This window comes from Mus musculus, chromosome 1, assembly GCF_000001635.26.
Source record: "Mus musculus strain C57BL/6J chromosome 1, GRCm38.p6 C57BL/6J".
NCBI lineage: Eukaryota > Metazoa > Chordata > Mammalia > Rodentia > Muridae > Mus > Mus musculus.
Genome location: NC_000067.6, coordinates 126,525,209 through 126,540,961, shown reverse-complemented (window position 1 = coordinate 126,540,961; position 15,753 = coordinate 126,525,209). Strand labels below are relative to the sequence as shown.

General features: G+C 41.4%; 1 protein-coding gene across 15 annotated transcripts in view; it reads left to right on the top strand.

The window, feature by feature from the left end:
• Positions 1 to 15,753, top strand: part of Nckap5 (NCK-associated protein 5) — a 917,161-nt gene that overhangs the window by 289,835 nt on the left and 611,573 nt on the right. For all 15 annotated transcript variants that reach the window (NM_176957.3, NM_001081756.1, XM_030252625.1 and 12 more), the window contains one exon: positions 12,207 to 12,280. In NM_176957.3, coding sequence (NP_795931.2) covers positions 12,207 to 12,280 — 74 coding nt within the window. The remainder of the gene's footprint in view (positions 1 to 12,206; positions 12,281 to 15,753) is intronic.

The window sequence follows — 15,753 nt, the reverse complement described above, 5'->3', positions numbered from 1 at the left end:
ACCCCAATCTCCAGGCTTTCCGCTTCAGAAATGAGAGCTCTTTCCATGTTAACTAGCTTTATTCTGTGTGTGATTCCTTACTGCAGCTAATTTAATTTTGCATGAAAAGTCCCGATAACTAATTATCTGACATTTGCATCCTCTGAACAAATCCCCCCAAATATTTGCATAAATTTTGTGATGTTCCCCATGACTCTTTAACAACACTCATCATAGAAAACTGCCTTCCTAAATTGGTTTAGCACATCTGCACTGTCTGAATGTGGCTGATTTCTGTGCGTGTTGGGGCGGGGAGGAGCAGGGGCCAGAGGGTTTAAGGTAGGTAAATCCCACTGTAAGGGAAGTGTCTGAGTTGTTGCCCCAAGAATGAGTTTTTAAAACTAGAGCTGTGTCCTAGGTGACTGTCTTAGTACAGAATACAGGCAGAAGCCTGGTGAGACCTCAGTACACAGCCTTTTTGTGACATTGGCGTAGTTAGCAGCTTGGGTCCTTGCAAAGAGATGTACACACATAACAGCAAGAGCAGTTATAGGACAAGTGAGGTGGCTCATCTAAGCCTGAGGTCCTGAGTGATGCTCAGAGCTGCATGGTAGGAAGAGACTGACTCCTGTGGTTGACCTCTGACCCCTACATATGTGCTCTGGCGCATGCCTGTCCTCACATTATGAACAAATGCTCCTGCAACTTAAGAAAGGTGATGAAGGGAAAGTCCTAGTCCAGGTGGGCATATGCAGTGTTGTCCCAGATGCTGCTCTTCTGCCCATCTTCATCCTGAAGACAAACTTAGGCCACATAGAACTGTAGCTGTTGCTCATTTTGTATTCCTCTAATTAAACCCACTTTTCTTGCGTCTTTGTTTCTTTCTTTTTACCTAATGGTTATAAGGTTAGTACTTCGGTTTCCCATATCCTGTTCTAAAAGCAAGCTTTTTAAAAAGAAACTTGTCATGGTTTGTTACTGAATGGTGTTGGGTGATATCTGTAGCCTCAGTGGATTGTGCCTCTTAAGGGGTGGTGGGGTGATTTCTGCATGGGAAGGCAGGGATGTATTGATGATGGATGTAGAGTGAGCTTGGCATCACAGGGTGTGCCAGCTAAGCACAGATTTCAAGGGCTCTTCATATCCACACATAGGATTGGGAGAGGGGGAAGCCCAGAGAGTGGGGAGGGTGGTTCGAACAAGTTTTCTGGGGATGGTAATTGCACAGGCCAGCACAGCACACTGGGAGACCCACTGGAACTGATGCTGACAATTAGAAGAATGCTTTTCTGGAGTAAGCATTTAGCTGCGGCTCAGGGTACCATTTTCATTAGGCATGGCAGAATGGAGAAGGCAAGCAGAGGCCAGATGGTAGGAAGAAGGAAGCCACACTCTGGCACCATCTTCCTTCTGGAGAAGGCATGGAACCCGACTAGGACTGTATGTACAAGATCTCCCTCAAAAAGTGTGTGTTACAGTACACTGAAATATATGGGAATGCCTCCTAAACTCTACCAGCAAACTTGTTAGAAATGTAAATGCTTAGTGTTTTCCGCAGGCCTAGTAATCTCCAGAGGTGGAGGAGCCAAGCAACATGTGGTTCTCGGAAAACACGACACGTAACTCTGATCTCATTAAAAACTCCAGGAGACCATGTTTGGCAAAGGCTGGGTTAGTGCAAGATCACTGGACATTCTCTCTCCATGTTTTATGGAAACTCCATACCAAGCACTTTCCCCTCAGCTCTCTCCAGTGGGAGATTCCTACAAATTCTATCACAGATTTAATTCATCTTGTCCTTCAGCAGATAAGAAAGCCCTTTCCTTCTGAGTCAGAAAGACTTCCCACAGTAAGAACAAAATGGCTTTCTAATTACCTTTCAAACAGGAGCAGGGCTATTTACTTCTGGTGGCATCAGCCCTCCAGGGACCCGCCAATAAAAGCTCTTTTTAATCAGAGAAGTGGTAATCAGTTCAGACCACAAGACACTTGAGGCTCTTCTAAGGATAATCTTAAATTGCCCAGCATGTAGCAAGCCACCAAGTTCAGGGCAGAAGATGCTGGGAACATACCGTGTTTACCTTTGGTCTCCTTTGGTAAAGGGAAGTGCTTGGTACTGAGTTTCCATGTAACCTGTGTGTGTGTATGTGTGTGTGTGTGTGTGTGTCGGGGGTGGGGAGGGTGGGGGTAGGGGGCTGAATGCAGGGTAATCATGCCTAAGTCCAGCCTTTACCAAACAAGGTCTCCTGAAGTTTCATGAGGTCAGAGGTACCTGGAGCATTTTCTAAGAATAGCATGCTGCTTGGCTTCTCCACCCAGATCTGGAGATGAAGAAAACACCAAGCAGTCCCATTTCTAACGAGTCTGTCATTGGTGTTTATGGGGCGTCTGTATCCTAAGCCCTTTCTGTTGTAAGGAACCATGCTAGAATGTTTCTGTATGATAGGCATTTGATTCTCCTAGAAGCTATTTGGTCCTCAGCCCAGGCCTAGGCGTATTCCCAGGAGGCTAAACAGAAGGAGAAAACACTCTAGTTTTAGAGGCACGGCTAGTTCCCCACAAATGTCCTTGACAGAAAAGGCTTAGCCTGTAAATTAGAATGAAGACTGCTCTATGGGAAAGATACCAATCACCTTTAATGGGGGTCTGTGGGGTCTGTACTAAAAGTGGTCTCTCTCTCTTGCTCTCTCTCACTCTCTCACTCTCTCTCACTCTCTCACTCTCTCTCACTCTCTCTCACTCTCACTCACTCTCACTCTCTTTCACTCTCTCCCATTTGTGGTGATCATTTGCATCGAAGTACATTGGAAGAGGTCTCATGATGTCAACTTGGCAAGGTCTAATAGGAGACAAACCTCTGGTCATGTCTGTGAGGGAGTGTTTGGACTGTGTTATTTGAGGTGGAAAGACCTGTTCTGAACACACAAGAGGACACAGATATGAGTGTTTACACACACACACACACACACACACACACACACACACAATATATAATCAGAACAAGGACAAAGTTTTAGGTTATTCTTGGTTGTAATCCTGAGAACCTAGAACATGTTGGACTGTAACCAAACACCAGCATTTGTATTGTGATCAATTCTGGCCATATTTGCACTATCACTCATCCTCTGGAGAGGACAGTGATGCATAATAAGGCTAATGATGAACTAGCCCTTGCTCTATAAGCTGGTGATCGGCAGAGGTGAGTCTTCAGAACAGCAGCACTATCTCCTAGAGACTGCTGGATGCATAGCCTCCTCGACTCCGGTAACGTTTACTGAATCAAATTCTGGTGCCTGCTGGGGCAATCTGTGTTAGCCAGTTGAATAAATGAGAATCTTAATAGGAGCAATTCAATACTGTGCACCCAAAGGGTGCTCTAGCACAAGCCCTGTGTGGGAGTGTCTAAAATACCTTCAGACTGGGACAATGAATATCAACCTTCTACCACATCCTGGGTTTAAGTCTCATTGTAGACACTGGGATTGTAAAGACTTTATATCTTGTTTGTTTAAGAAAAAAAGAACCTGGCTTCACCACAGTGAGGGATAGTTTTGGGAAGTCATGGGAGATAAATTAGCACATGACTGGCTGTATTTCAAAGGGCAGTGATAATAAGCTTAATGGCCACGGTCAATAGTCGTGAGGGAAGTGGCGTTTTATGATCCAAAATTCAGGTGAACAGAGTGTCCATGGAACCACAGTGGCCATGCAATGGTCTGCTGTGATGTGCTATTGGCATTTATATTTGTCCTTGAACTTTCCATGAACAATTTAGTCCATGTAGAGTGGGCTGGGGAAGCAAAGTAGGCTTTCTGATTATAGAAAGCAGGAGAAGTGCTTCCCATCAAGACAGGGGTGGATGTTGGATGAGGACTCTGTTAGCTGCACCATTTATTTCCTTCTGGTGACTTTTTTGTACACACATGCTGCCATGCTGAGAAATGACATGCTACTGACTTGCAGAACTCATTAATCCACTCATTCGCTTATTTAATCAGCTCTGAATGACTAATGTTCTAAGTGCTATAGTGGATGTTGGAGCAGATAGAAATGGAGGCCACTGAACTTTGCCGAGTTGCAAAGCACACACAGGGGGCTCTGTTCAGGGTTAGAGTTTATACTTCCAGAAGGTAGTCTAGCATGGGGTAAACATTTGAGTGTATGGATCTTTAGTGTTAAACTAAGTCATTGGGATTTTTCTACTAGAAACTGAAAGAGGATCTAGAATTGAATCTTGCTTCAATACAGGGTGAGCACAGGGAACAAAAGAGGCTTAAGATCTCAGAGGGCAGAGGTTTCCAGAGAATATCAAGGTGAGAGAACCTGAGTTCAAACATCAGCAGAAACCAGCTTTAGGTTACAGGCTGAGGGGCCAGCACGAGAGCCCTTCCTGCAGACGTCCTCTGTGGCTTAGGTAGAGAGGCTGTGCTGACAAGTCTGCTGTCCGCAGCAGTAAGCTTGTGATTGCTTAAATGGGAAAGAAATTAGAGGCAGCAAGTGAAGGGATGATGAAGGCAGAATTAATCTGCCAAAGCTGGGATTCCTGAATTGATTTGTTTGTGGTGTTCAACACACAAAGAGCTCCTTGGAAGAATGTGCATTGCTACAGATTCCAGTTACTATTGAGATAACTCTCTCTCTCTCTCTCTCTCTCTCTCTCTCTCTCTGTGTGTGTGTGTGTGTGTGTGTGTGTGTGTATAAATGTAGATGGTGCATACACATGTTTATGAATGTGTATGGTATATGTATGTGTATGTACTTGTAAGAGTACACTCACCCCCTTGTGCATATGTGGAGGGTAGATGTCTATAGTGAGTATCTTCTATCACTCTACCTTATGATTTGAGACAGGGTCTATTACTGAACCTGTCCCCGTATCATTTTAGCTCATCTGGCTGGGTTGTAAGCCCTCAAGATCTACTTGTCTCTATCAGTAGCACTAGGATTACAGGAGTGCTCTGTCAGGCCTGGCTTTTTATGTGGGTAGTGAGATTAAACCTCAGGCCTCATGATGTACAGCAGGTACCTTGCCCACTGAACCGTCTTCCTAGCTGTGACTCTGCTCATCCATACAATCCCAAGGTGAGCATATTTAGCATTTTATATTTGCTGTACAGATGTACCTTTCCATTAAGATGACAAAATATTTTTTATTCAAGGGAAATATCTCCTGTTACAGTAGTTAGTCATCTCCTAAGTGTGGAAATTCTTGCATCTACAAAGTTTCCATTGCCTCCAACATCTGGCCTCCTTTGTGGTTGCATCTCTGCCTGGAGGTGGATTGGGAATTCCATTGGCAGTGTTTCACATACTTTGCAGCCGTAAATTATGCTAATTAAAATAGAGAGATTGTGGGGAGTGCTTTTGGAGTTTTGCAAGCTTTAATAGACAGTTACATCTTGAACCCCACTCTAGTGAGTGATACCCAAGAGCTTCATGTTCTTGGGATTCAGCTCTAATGGACCTCCCTCAGAATTGACCTATTTCCAATAATATCAAGTCCCATCAAATGCGACACAGATGCACAACGCCACCGAGTGTATCTCTAATCCTCTAATCCATTTCAGTGTCTCATACTGATTGCTCCAAAATGTTTGAATTAAGTGAAAGGCAAACTTCCTGAAATACATCTTTAAAATGATTCAAATTTGCATAAGTTTTAGCCAAGGAACAGATGTCTCTTTAATGCTGTACCTTTGAAAAATTTAAAAACCGTATTATATAAATCCAACTTGCTGTGACACGATTCTCCTTGCCTTCTTAATCCTTTCTTCAGTGAATATTTTCATCAGAGCCCTGACAAGGACAAGGAGAAAGGAGGTTTGTGGTCTGGGATTATGGTGGAGGAAATTGTTTCACTGAAGGATTTTTAATCTCATCTTCTCAAATGGAATGGCAGTTTCCTCCCTGTGAACTGTGCTTTAAGTCTTCATTTTGACAGCTAGTATTCAGCACTCGCCTTGTGTTTTGTGGCCACACAATATTTAAACTATAGAAAGAAACACAAACAGGGGAAATTGAGTTCATTTGAGGTGTTGTGCTAGCCCACTCAGTTTTTAAAATCTATTCATTTTTTATTCTGTAGTTTTCTAATTGTCCCAAATGTCTTGATTCCCATTTTATTTAGTGTAGTTGCTTCTTCAAGGTCAAGGGTACCTGATTGTGGCCTATATATGTAGATTGAAATTATCCTGTATGACGTACTTCAATATGGCTGAGGATACAAGCAATGTTATAGATATCAAATAAAAAATGTCACAGACCAAATTTACACACATACACACAAACACACACACACACACACATGTATGCATGCACATGCACATGGAAAAGGTTAGTACATGCATGTACACACTTTACAGATCAGTACACACACACATCACAGGTTAGCATACATGTGTGTCCAAGGTCAGTACATACACACATACACACACATGTAAACATACACACACATTACAGGTCAGCACACAGATGTGTGTGTGTGCATACAGTTCATAGGTCAGCACAGTACACCCACATGAGGAACTCTCTATTTCTGATGACTTCTTACAAAGTTTTCAGCTTTAGAATTGGTGTAGTCTGTTGAGCTTAATGAGATAGTCCAAGAAGTTTAATCTAACAGTTCCAAATGTTACGTTAGGTCTGATAAATTAGTTGAGATAAGTGGCAATTGCAAGGCCAAGGTTTCCCAGGATAACCTTGGCTCTCTGTACTGGTTCATCTTTGCAAAGTCACTGCAGTCTAATCAGCCAAGGTCCATCCATTTAAAGGAGCTTTCATACTCGTTCAGCTTCTCCAGAAAACATTAGTTCACAAGCTCTGTGAATAGGGAAATCTCAAGGCTCTGGAAGGGAAGGTACCATGTGATTGCTTTTTTGAGAGGAGGCAGGCAGTGCTCTGAGATCTGTGTCTTATTTGGCATACATGATGATACATACTCACTAAAACCATCTAATCCTTATAACACCATTGCAAGCTAAGTATCACTTAACTTTCTGACAAAGACCAAGAAGCTAAATCATAGAAAGTCTAATTTATCCAGAAGAACACAGCTAATAAGATCAAAACCAGGATTTGAACTTAAATCTTTGAGACAGAAAGTGCTCGTCATTACTGTTTTTTTTTTTTTTTCTCTTCTGTTAAAGTTAATTTTCATTACAGTTAACCAGGTGTTTGGCCTACATGTATGTATGTATATTTTGTGCCTGCCTAGTGTTCACAGAGGCCAGAAGAGGATGTTGGATCCCTGGGGACTGGAGTTACATATTGGTTCTGGGAACTGAACCCAGGTCCTCTGCAGGTGCAGGTGTTATTTCTCCCTTTCTAAAGGGAGAAAAATATGTCTTACTTTTTGATAAAATACTTTTGGTGCCAGCTGCTTTTCCCTTTTCTCTGGTAGCACACCTGCCAAAAATAATCTAAGGGTGGGGATTCTATTTTGGTGTACAGTTCAAGGGTGTAGTCCTTTGTGGCAGAGGCATCATGGCAGCAGGGGTGGGAGGGGTCTGGTCACATGGCTTCTGTAGTCAGGGATCAGAGAGGGCTGAGCGAGCGCTCAGGATCAGCTTCCTGTCTCCTTGTTCACTCTAGCAGTCCAGTCAGGGGAATGGTGTCTCCTGCTTCTAGGGAGGGTTGGCCCAATTCAATTAATTCAATCTAGAGAATTCCTCATAGGCATGGCCAGTGTCTGACCTAATCTACAAGCTCCCTCACAGATATGTCTGAAGGCTTGTCGCCCCGAGGATTCCAAAGCCTGTCAAATTGACAATAAATGTTGACCAACAGCCTGCCTTCATTTCGAATCTTTTCTGTCATATGTAAATCTTCTCCATAGCATGCACGGACTTGATTGAAATAACTGTTCATTTACTTATTTCTCCCTTGAAACATAATAACCTCCCTGGGGAAGAGACATTAGCCTTTGAAGTGCTCTATCTGCACAGCTGGGCACACTACTTGGCACACCACTGTGTTTAAAGAATCACTGAATGGAAAAGGAAGGAGTGAAGGAAATGTGTTTCTACTTGGATAAATTTTAGGTTTAGTTTTCAAGGTGAAAATATTTCAGGATTGACGTGTTTGATAAAGTCAGACTCTTTTAACCATGGATATCTGTATTGGTCAGAGTGCTGGAAACTGTAGGCAACTTCCTACCACAGTGAAGAGTTCTATTTTTAAAAAGTATTATGAATGTTTCATTAGCATATAATATTGAATTCCATTTGACTTCATAGTCATATATATGTAATAAGTCAAATGTACCTTATTATTAATCACCTCCCAGCTGACCTCCCATGTGCAGTTTCCTTACCTCAGAAAGTCTCCTTTCTGCTTTCATGTCATACATAAATGTACATACACACACATGCATAAGTAAACACACACACATATGTGTGTGTATGTATATGCATACATATGATAGGTTATTAAATATATGTTACATATAGGGAAGCAACATCCACTATCTTACATTTTTAATTCATTTTCTTGTGTCTGTGTGTGTATGTATGTATGTATGTATGTATGCATGCATGCATACAGGTACTCATATGTTTCATCACAGGAGTGGAGGTCAGGGCTCATGTTTGGTGCCAGCTCTCTCCTTCCATCTTGTGGAGGCATGCCCTTTTTTCACTTTTGCCACCATGATAGGTGACCATGCAATTCTAGACTATTTTTCTCCTTGCCCTCATCTCATCGTGAGGGTGCTGGGGCTTGAGAAGCCCACCGTTGGATGTAGATTTAATGTGGGTTCCAGGGATCAGTCCACAACCCTCAGGCTTGTGCAGCAATGCTATAGCCCACTGAGCAATCTCATGGCTCTATTTTGTCTGTCTTTGCCCCTCTTCTTGCTCTTCTCTCCACTTCCCTTTAGCCTTCTTCATCCCCACTGATAGTCTTTCTCCTTTTATCCCCAACGTGTGTGTGTGTGTGTGTGTGTGTGTGTGTGTGTGTGTGTGTGTGTGTGTGTGTGTGTCTCTGTGTGTCTGTGTCTGGGTATGTACCATTTTCTTTATCCACTCATCTAGTGGTGGATATCTGTGTTGATTCCGTATCTTGGTAGCAATAAACATGTATATGCCAGGATCTCTCGTCTGCTTCAATTTCAACAGGTCCAGTACTTTTATTTAAGGCAGTGGTTCTCAACCTCTCTAAATGCTCCTTTAATACAATTTCTCATGTTGCAGTGACCCCCAAGCATAAAATTATTTCATTGCTACTTCATACCTGTGATGTTGTTACTGTTATAAATCAGAATGTAAATATCTGATGTGTGCCATAATTAGGGTTTTATTGCTGTGACCACTGTAACACCTATAAGGAAAACATTTAACTGGGGTTGGCTTACAGTTCAGAGGTTTGATCCATTATCATCATGGCAGGGAGCGTAGTTGAAGGTAGGTAGAAATGCTGCTGGAAAAGATGCTGAGAGTTCTACATCTTGAGCTGTAGGCAGCAGGAAAAGACTGAGTCACACTAGGCCTTGACCTCAAAGCCTGCCCCCAGTTGCCACTTTCTCTAAAGGCTACACCTACTCCAACAAGCCCACACCTCCTCATATTGCCACTCCCTTTGGGTCTCTGGCAGTCATTTTCATTCACCCTACCACATGCCCCCCAAAGTGGTTATAACGCACAGGTTGAGAACTGTGGATTTAAGGATTTATTCTATAGTCACCTGAAAAATGCATATCAATTCATCAGGTATACGACTCTTTATCTAAGTGTTAGAGAAAGTTAATATATCTAAAGCAACCAATGTTTAGATAGAGGCTTATCACACTACGGGAATGCCTTATATTTATGTGCTAAGATGTTTTTGGAAAGGTAGTAAGCTATCTTCATGTCTCCCACAGGAGATCCAAGGTCTGGAATTCGTTAATGGCTTCAGCTCAGCTCTGAGCTGTGTCCTGTCTTCCCATTAAGCAGACATCACGGTAGAAGCGATGGATTATGATAGAGTATGTTTAATAATGAATCTGTGCTTCAGAAAGAGAAATATCAATATTAACCAAAGCCCCTAGTATATCTCATAATTTATATAATAAAGCATCAGGTTTCCCCACACCTTTAATGTAGAAATCACTGTATACCATTCAGTCTCTGCCAGCTGTGAGTGAGGAGCAGGGAATTTCAGGTTAGACTGTCAAGCAGGAAAGGAAGAAATATCCAGAGTGAAACAGTAACAGAAGCTTTTATGCACTACGTTAGCATGCTGGCAACTGAAGCACTATCAACTATGGACCATGTATTCAGAAATAGCATATTCAGAATGCAGGTTTCACAGTCAATAGACTTTTCTATAGGATTTTCATATGTAACATGAACTCTTCATTTTTTTCAGATAAGGTTTTGAAATCATAACTATAGTCATATGCGTAAGTCTATCCACAATTTTTAAATTTGTTTTTGAAATAGCATGCAAATAAATGGGTTTGGAGGCTGGAGAGATGGGTCAGTGATGAAGAACAGTTGCTCATGTAGAAGCCCTGAGTTAGCTATCCAGCACCCACATCAGTTGGATCTTTTCTGGCCTCTGCAGACACTGCACTCACCTGCACAAACTCTTCCACACACATGGACATAATTAAAAATATAAATCTTTAAAAGTCATCACAATAACATAGTAATGGGCTTCATGATGGCATTTCCAACATGTGTCTCATTATACAGGGTTCTAGTGTGTTTTCCTCTCTCAACTTCTTCCCCATCTCTGTGTCTTCTAATTGCTGTTCTCCTTCCTCTCTACCAGTTTGCAGTCACGTCAAGTGTTTCCCTATCCTTTCCCCCTGCTTCCTTCTTAAGGTCTCTCCTTCCCCTCTGATGATCTTTATTTCTAATTTAATTACACACAGAAAAGAAAATCCAGGAAGTGAAAGACCTCTATGTTAAAAATTTAAGAGAAGAAAAACCCAAGAAACCACCAGAAGATGGAAAGACTTCACATGCTCCTGGACTGACAGAAATAACACAAAGTGCCTTATTATCAAAGTGATCTACAGATCCAATCCAGTTCCCATCAAAATCTTAAGATCTAGAAAAAAACAATGCTAAAATTCCCATGGAAGCACCTAAGACCCTGAACACCCAAAGCAATCCACAGAGGAAACAGCCATGCTGGCATGTCACACACTCAGTCTGAAATTGAGCCACAAAGCCTGCAGTGACAAAAATAATATGGCACGGACACACACACACACACAGTTATACTTATACCCTTATGTGATCCTCAACAAATGTATTCTTCATATTCTGGATAAATGCCTGCTTCATCTGCATCACATCTTCATAGAAGAGGCCACAATTTAGTTCACTAAACCCAGACAAACATAGCTACAAGTTACATGTATCTACAGGAAGATGGAGGAACGTGAACACGTCCACAGAATAGGATAACCATACAAAATCGTCTGTGAGTTTATTCTTACTTTAAAATGGCTACCCAAAGGCCATAAAAGCCAAGGCCCCCACATATACATAATATTGGAAGCAACTGTGCGAACGCCGATTTCCTGTGGTTTTCAGTAAAACTCATGTGCATAGGTATGAAATGTTGGCTTTTTGAAAGTCAGAGGAGTTTCCCGCTGACTCAATAAACTCCACATTCACTTTGGAAGTTTGTTTATAGAATCTTTCACATGAGGTCAAGGAGTGCTACCATGTTCAAATGACTGAACCACAGAGGCTCAGGCTTCTAGAACTGAGAAGAGCATCAAGAGGGTTATCTTGTGTGTTATATAGTTTTTTGAGAGACAGAGATGTAATCTTAGTGCATAGTGACTGTTGCAGTGAATGTACATGCACGTGTGCACACACATGAATGCCAGAAGCCAACCTCAGTTATTGTCTTTGGGGTACCATCACTGTGGTTTTTTGAGACAGCAGCTGTCAATTATCAATAACTCATCAATTCTAGGTTGGCTGACCAGCAAGAAAGATCTGGTAAACTGTAGGAGCCATCTCCCCAGAGGTAGAATTATATACACAGGTCACCACAACTGACTTTATTTCTTTAAACATGGGTTCTGGGAGTTGGACTCAGGACCTCATTTCCCCAGCAAACCTTCTCCCCATCTCTCCTACAAGGAATTGTTTCATGTGGCAAGTCAATGAAATAAGCTAATGTCACCAGAATAAATATTTCAATAATGCTTTGAAATTCCATGTGTTATTTTCAGTGAATAGACATGAATCTGCAGTATTTCTCTCTCATGTCTGTTTGTGCAGGAATACATGGACTCTAACAAATGCATCGAGCACCTGCTGGCACAACTCAGGGAGCAACACAGAAGTCTCTGGCGGTGAGTTAGTTCACACTCCATTCTTTCTCGACTCAGGTAGTAATCTGCATAGCTCTGGAATTTAAAAGTGTCATTTGTACAGTGATGGGTTTTGAACCCAGTCCTTGGACAGTCAAGGCAAGCATTTTAACTTGCTTGCTTAATCCTTGTAACTGGCTTTATCATGGAACAGGGGGTGTGGTTAAATATAGCTCCTCCTACTGGAACTCCAGAACTGCCTATGCACTTAGGCGTGTAGGAGCGCCGTGCTTCCAAAACTGCCAGTCCTGGTCCCAGGAGGGCTCACATTGTACACACAGTTGGAAACAGGGACAGGTTTCTGAATATTCAGTGGCCAGAAATCAGTTCAATATGAAGCGGATGATGATTTTTCTGGCACTTCTGGCAGCATGCCCCTATGCTGTAGGCTTTGTTCTGAATACACTGCATACTTCCCAGTATGTCAAGCTATGCAGTGTTGCCATGCAGAATCAGGTCCCAGCGCAGTGTGCCTGTTAGAAGTTACGGTGTCTTTATTGCACATTACATCTTATAATCTTAGAGAAACATGGTGGGTGGTTTTTTTTTTTTTTTCATGTTCTCCAAGAACAAAAGTGTTTAATAGTTTCCTATTTCCCACGGCATGAAAGCAACAAATTAATATATATCTAGACTGTGTCATATTAGAATGTCTCGCTTTTAGATTGCTGTTCAAGTTTCTAACTTGAGTTCCATAAAATAATCTGCTAGATGAATTGTGGCATGTGATTTGGACAGAAATTTCAGCTGTTTCTCTAATAACACGATACATACGTCTGACTTTTTGAACTATGAATTTATATGAATATATAATGCCATTCCCCAAATTGACAGTTATGAAAATAAAGTACCAATCGATTATAAAAAATGTGGAAGATGCTTTGTTTCTTACAGTGTCGGCCTAGACGTAATTGCTTATGTAAGAAATAAGCGCATCCATCCCAGCAGCTTGCAAAGTTACTTTTATATTTAATGAATGATAAAACTATACATCTATTGTATTTTATAAAAATAGCTTTAAGTACATTTATTATTTATTATTAGTAGATGTTTGATTTGGATATCAAGTGTGTATACCTGTGTATCTAGATTTACATAAAAATTTTAACAGTATAAAAGAGGCCACAAGAAAAAAAAATGATCAAATGCATTGTATAAATTTAAAAAGAAATTTTAAAATAATATATTAAAATACTTAAAATGTTTTAAAAGGAAGCCCTACCTTGGAGAATGGCATTTTATAATTAAGGCAAAGGGACAGCTGAGAGTTTGTCCTCAGGTCTAGGATTGCCAGAGTAAGCAGGTGGGAATGCCACATGGTGAACTTAGAACACGTCAGAAAGTCGACACAAATTCTCTACTAACTTCCCTATTCACAGATTATTGCCGCTTTCCTTCGGTGAAAAGTGGTCAGGTTTCTGGTTCTTCCATTGAGGAGATTTGTCCTGGAAGGCTTCTGTGCACTAATTTTTCATGCTGAGATTGTGTTTTATGTGGAGGGCTCTGACTCTAGGTTTGGAAAGTAATCTGAGACCTTTGTCCAAGCACCCTAAAATGGAAGTTGGTAACATCGGCTAAAACTTCCCAAGTCATTTAGTCATTCTCGGGTCCCCTGGGAATAAACTGGAAAGATGGCTGTGATGTCACGCGTTAGTTTTCTAGGGTCCTATGAGTGTGCTCTTTGCAATTGCCATGATGGTGTTTGGATTCCTTTTCTAATGATCTCAGTATCTCTTGGTAGTTTGAAATACATTTGCTAGTCCATTATTACATGTTGCAGGCTACATGAGCATTGTCCTGCCTACTGCCTTTGTCCCAAGCGGGGAGGGGAAAGAAGCTCCCATAATCATTTATTCATTTATGTATGTGTCCATTTTTACCTCTAGTTCCAGTTTGGGATAAAGTACTTTATATTTTTCTTCATTCAGCGCATCCATGATCTTTGGTCATAGTAATATAAAAATCTTGTTCCATATACAAAAATACTACTGGGAAAATGTTTCAGTTGATTCATAAGTTTTGTTTTTTAAATATATTTGTATTAATTGGTAATATGACATGCACATAAATGTATTTTGGTCACATTCATTCTTCATCCATCTGTCTAGCTCCCGCAGATCCACCACTTACCTCTCTACCCACTCTCAACTTCTTGCCCTTTTTTTCTTTTTCTTTTTTTTTATTAGATATTTTCTTTATTTACATTTCAAATGTTATCCCCTTTCCTGGTTTGTCCTCCCAAAAACCCCTTTCCTATCCCCCTACCCCCTGTTCACCAACCCACCCACTCCTGCTTCCCTGTCCTGGCATTCCTCTGTACTGGGGCACTGAGCCTTCTCAGGACCAAGGGCCTGGAGCCATGGGTCCCTCCATGTGTACTCTTTGGCTGGTGGTTTAGTCCCTGGGAGCTCTGGGGCTACTGGTTGGTTCATATTGTTGTTCCTCCTATGGGGCTGCAAGCTCCTTCAACTCTTTCAATTCTTTCTCTAGTAAATATATATTTTTATAACTCACCACATCTGAAGTGCTGCCCATGTACTTGTGGGTGTGGGGCCATCCACTGGAGCATGGAGGACCTACCAGGAAACTTCCCTCTCTCAGCAATCACCAGCTCCTCAGCTGGGGGTGGGACCTTGTAAACCCCTCCCCTCCATGTTGACTGGCTTGATCATGGGTGGGACTTGTGTAGGTAACCACAGCTGCTTTGAGTTCATAAGTGAGCTCATGGTTGTGCAGGTGGAATTCTAAGGTTGATGTCAGGAAGCATCCTCATTGCTCTTTTAACACATCCTTGAGGCAGGGTCTTTCAGGCAAACCCAGAACATGTTGCTATGGCCGGTGTCATTAAACAGCTTGCTGTAAGGATCTTCTGTATCCACTGGAATTACAGGCAGACTGCTACACCCACTGATGTTTACATGGCTTTCCTGGAGACCTAAACTCTGATCCTCCTGCTTGCACAGCAAACACTAACCATGGAACTGTGTCTCTTGGCCACCAGTCATTTGCTTATTAGCTAATATGATATTAACAAGATCTGTTTTGGGGAACTATAACCTTCATAATTATTTGTTCTTAGTTTGTTCGTTTTTGGTAAACTGGGGCATACGTAAAACTAGCAACTATGTACAAAGCTGCAATGTTTAAGTTGTACTTTTCTATAGATCTATTTGAAAGCATATTTTAAAACTGGTCTATGACATTTATAAAATTACATTTAAACTCCTTGTGTAGACTGTTCCCTATGCTCTGTCTTTCAAGAAATTTATAGAGCAACAATAATGGCTGCCTTCTGATGAAAGAAAAAATTGAGTTTAATTTGGACAGTAAGTATTAACATATACCATGTATACATCACATTGGAGGAGTATGGTTTGCCATACTAGCAAAAGGAATAGCTAATAAAAATCATTGGTCTTAGACATGGCTGAGTTAAATCTCATTTCAAGCATGCT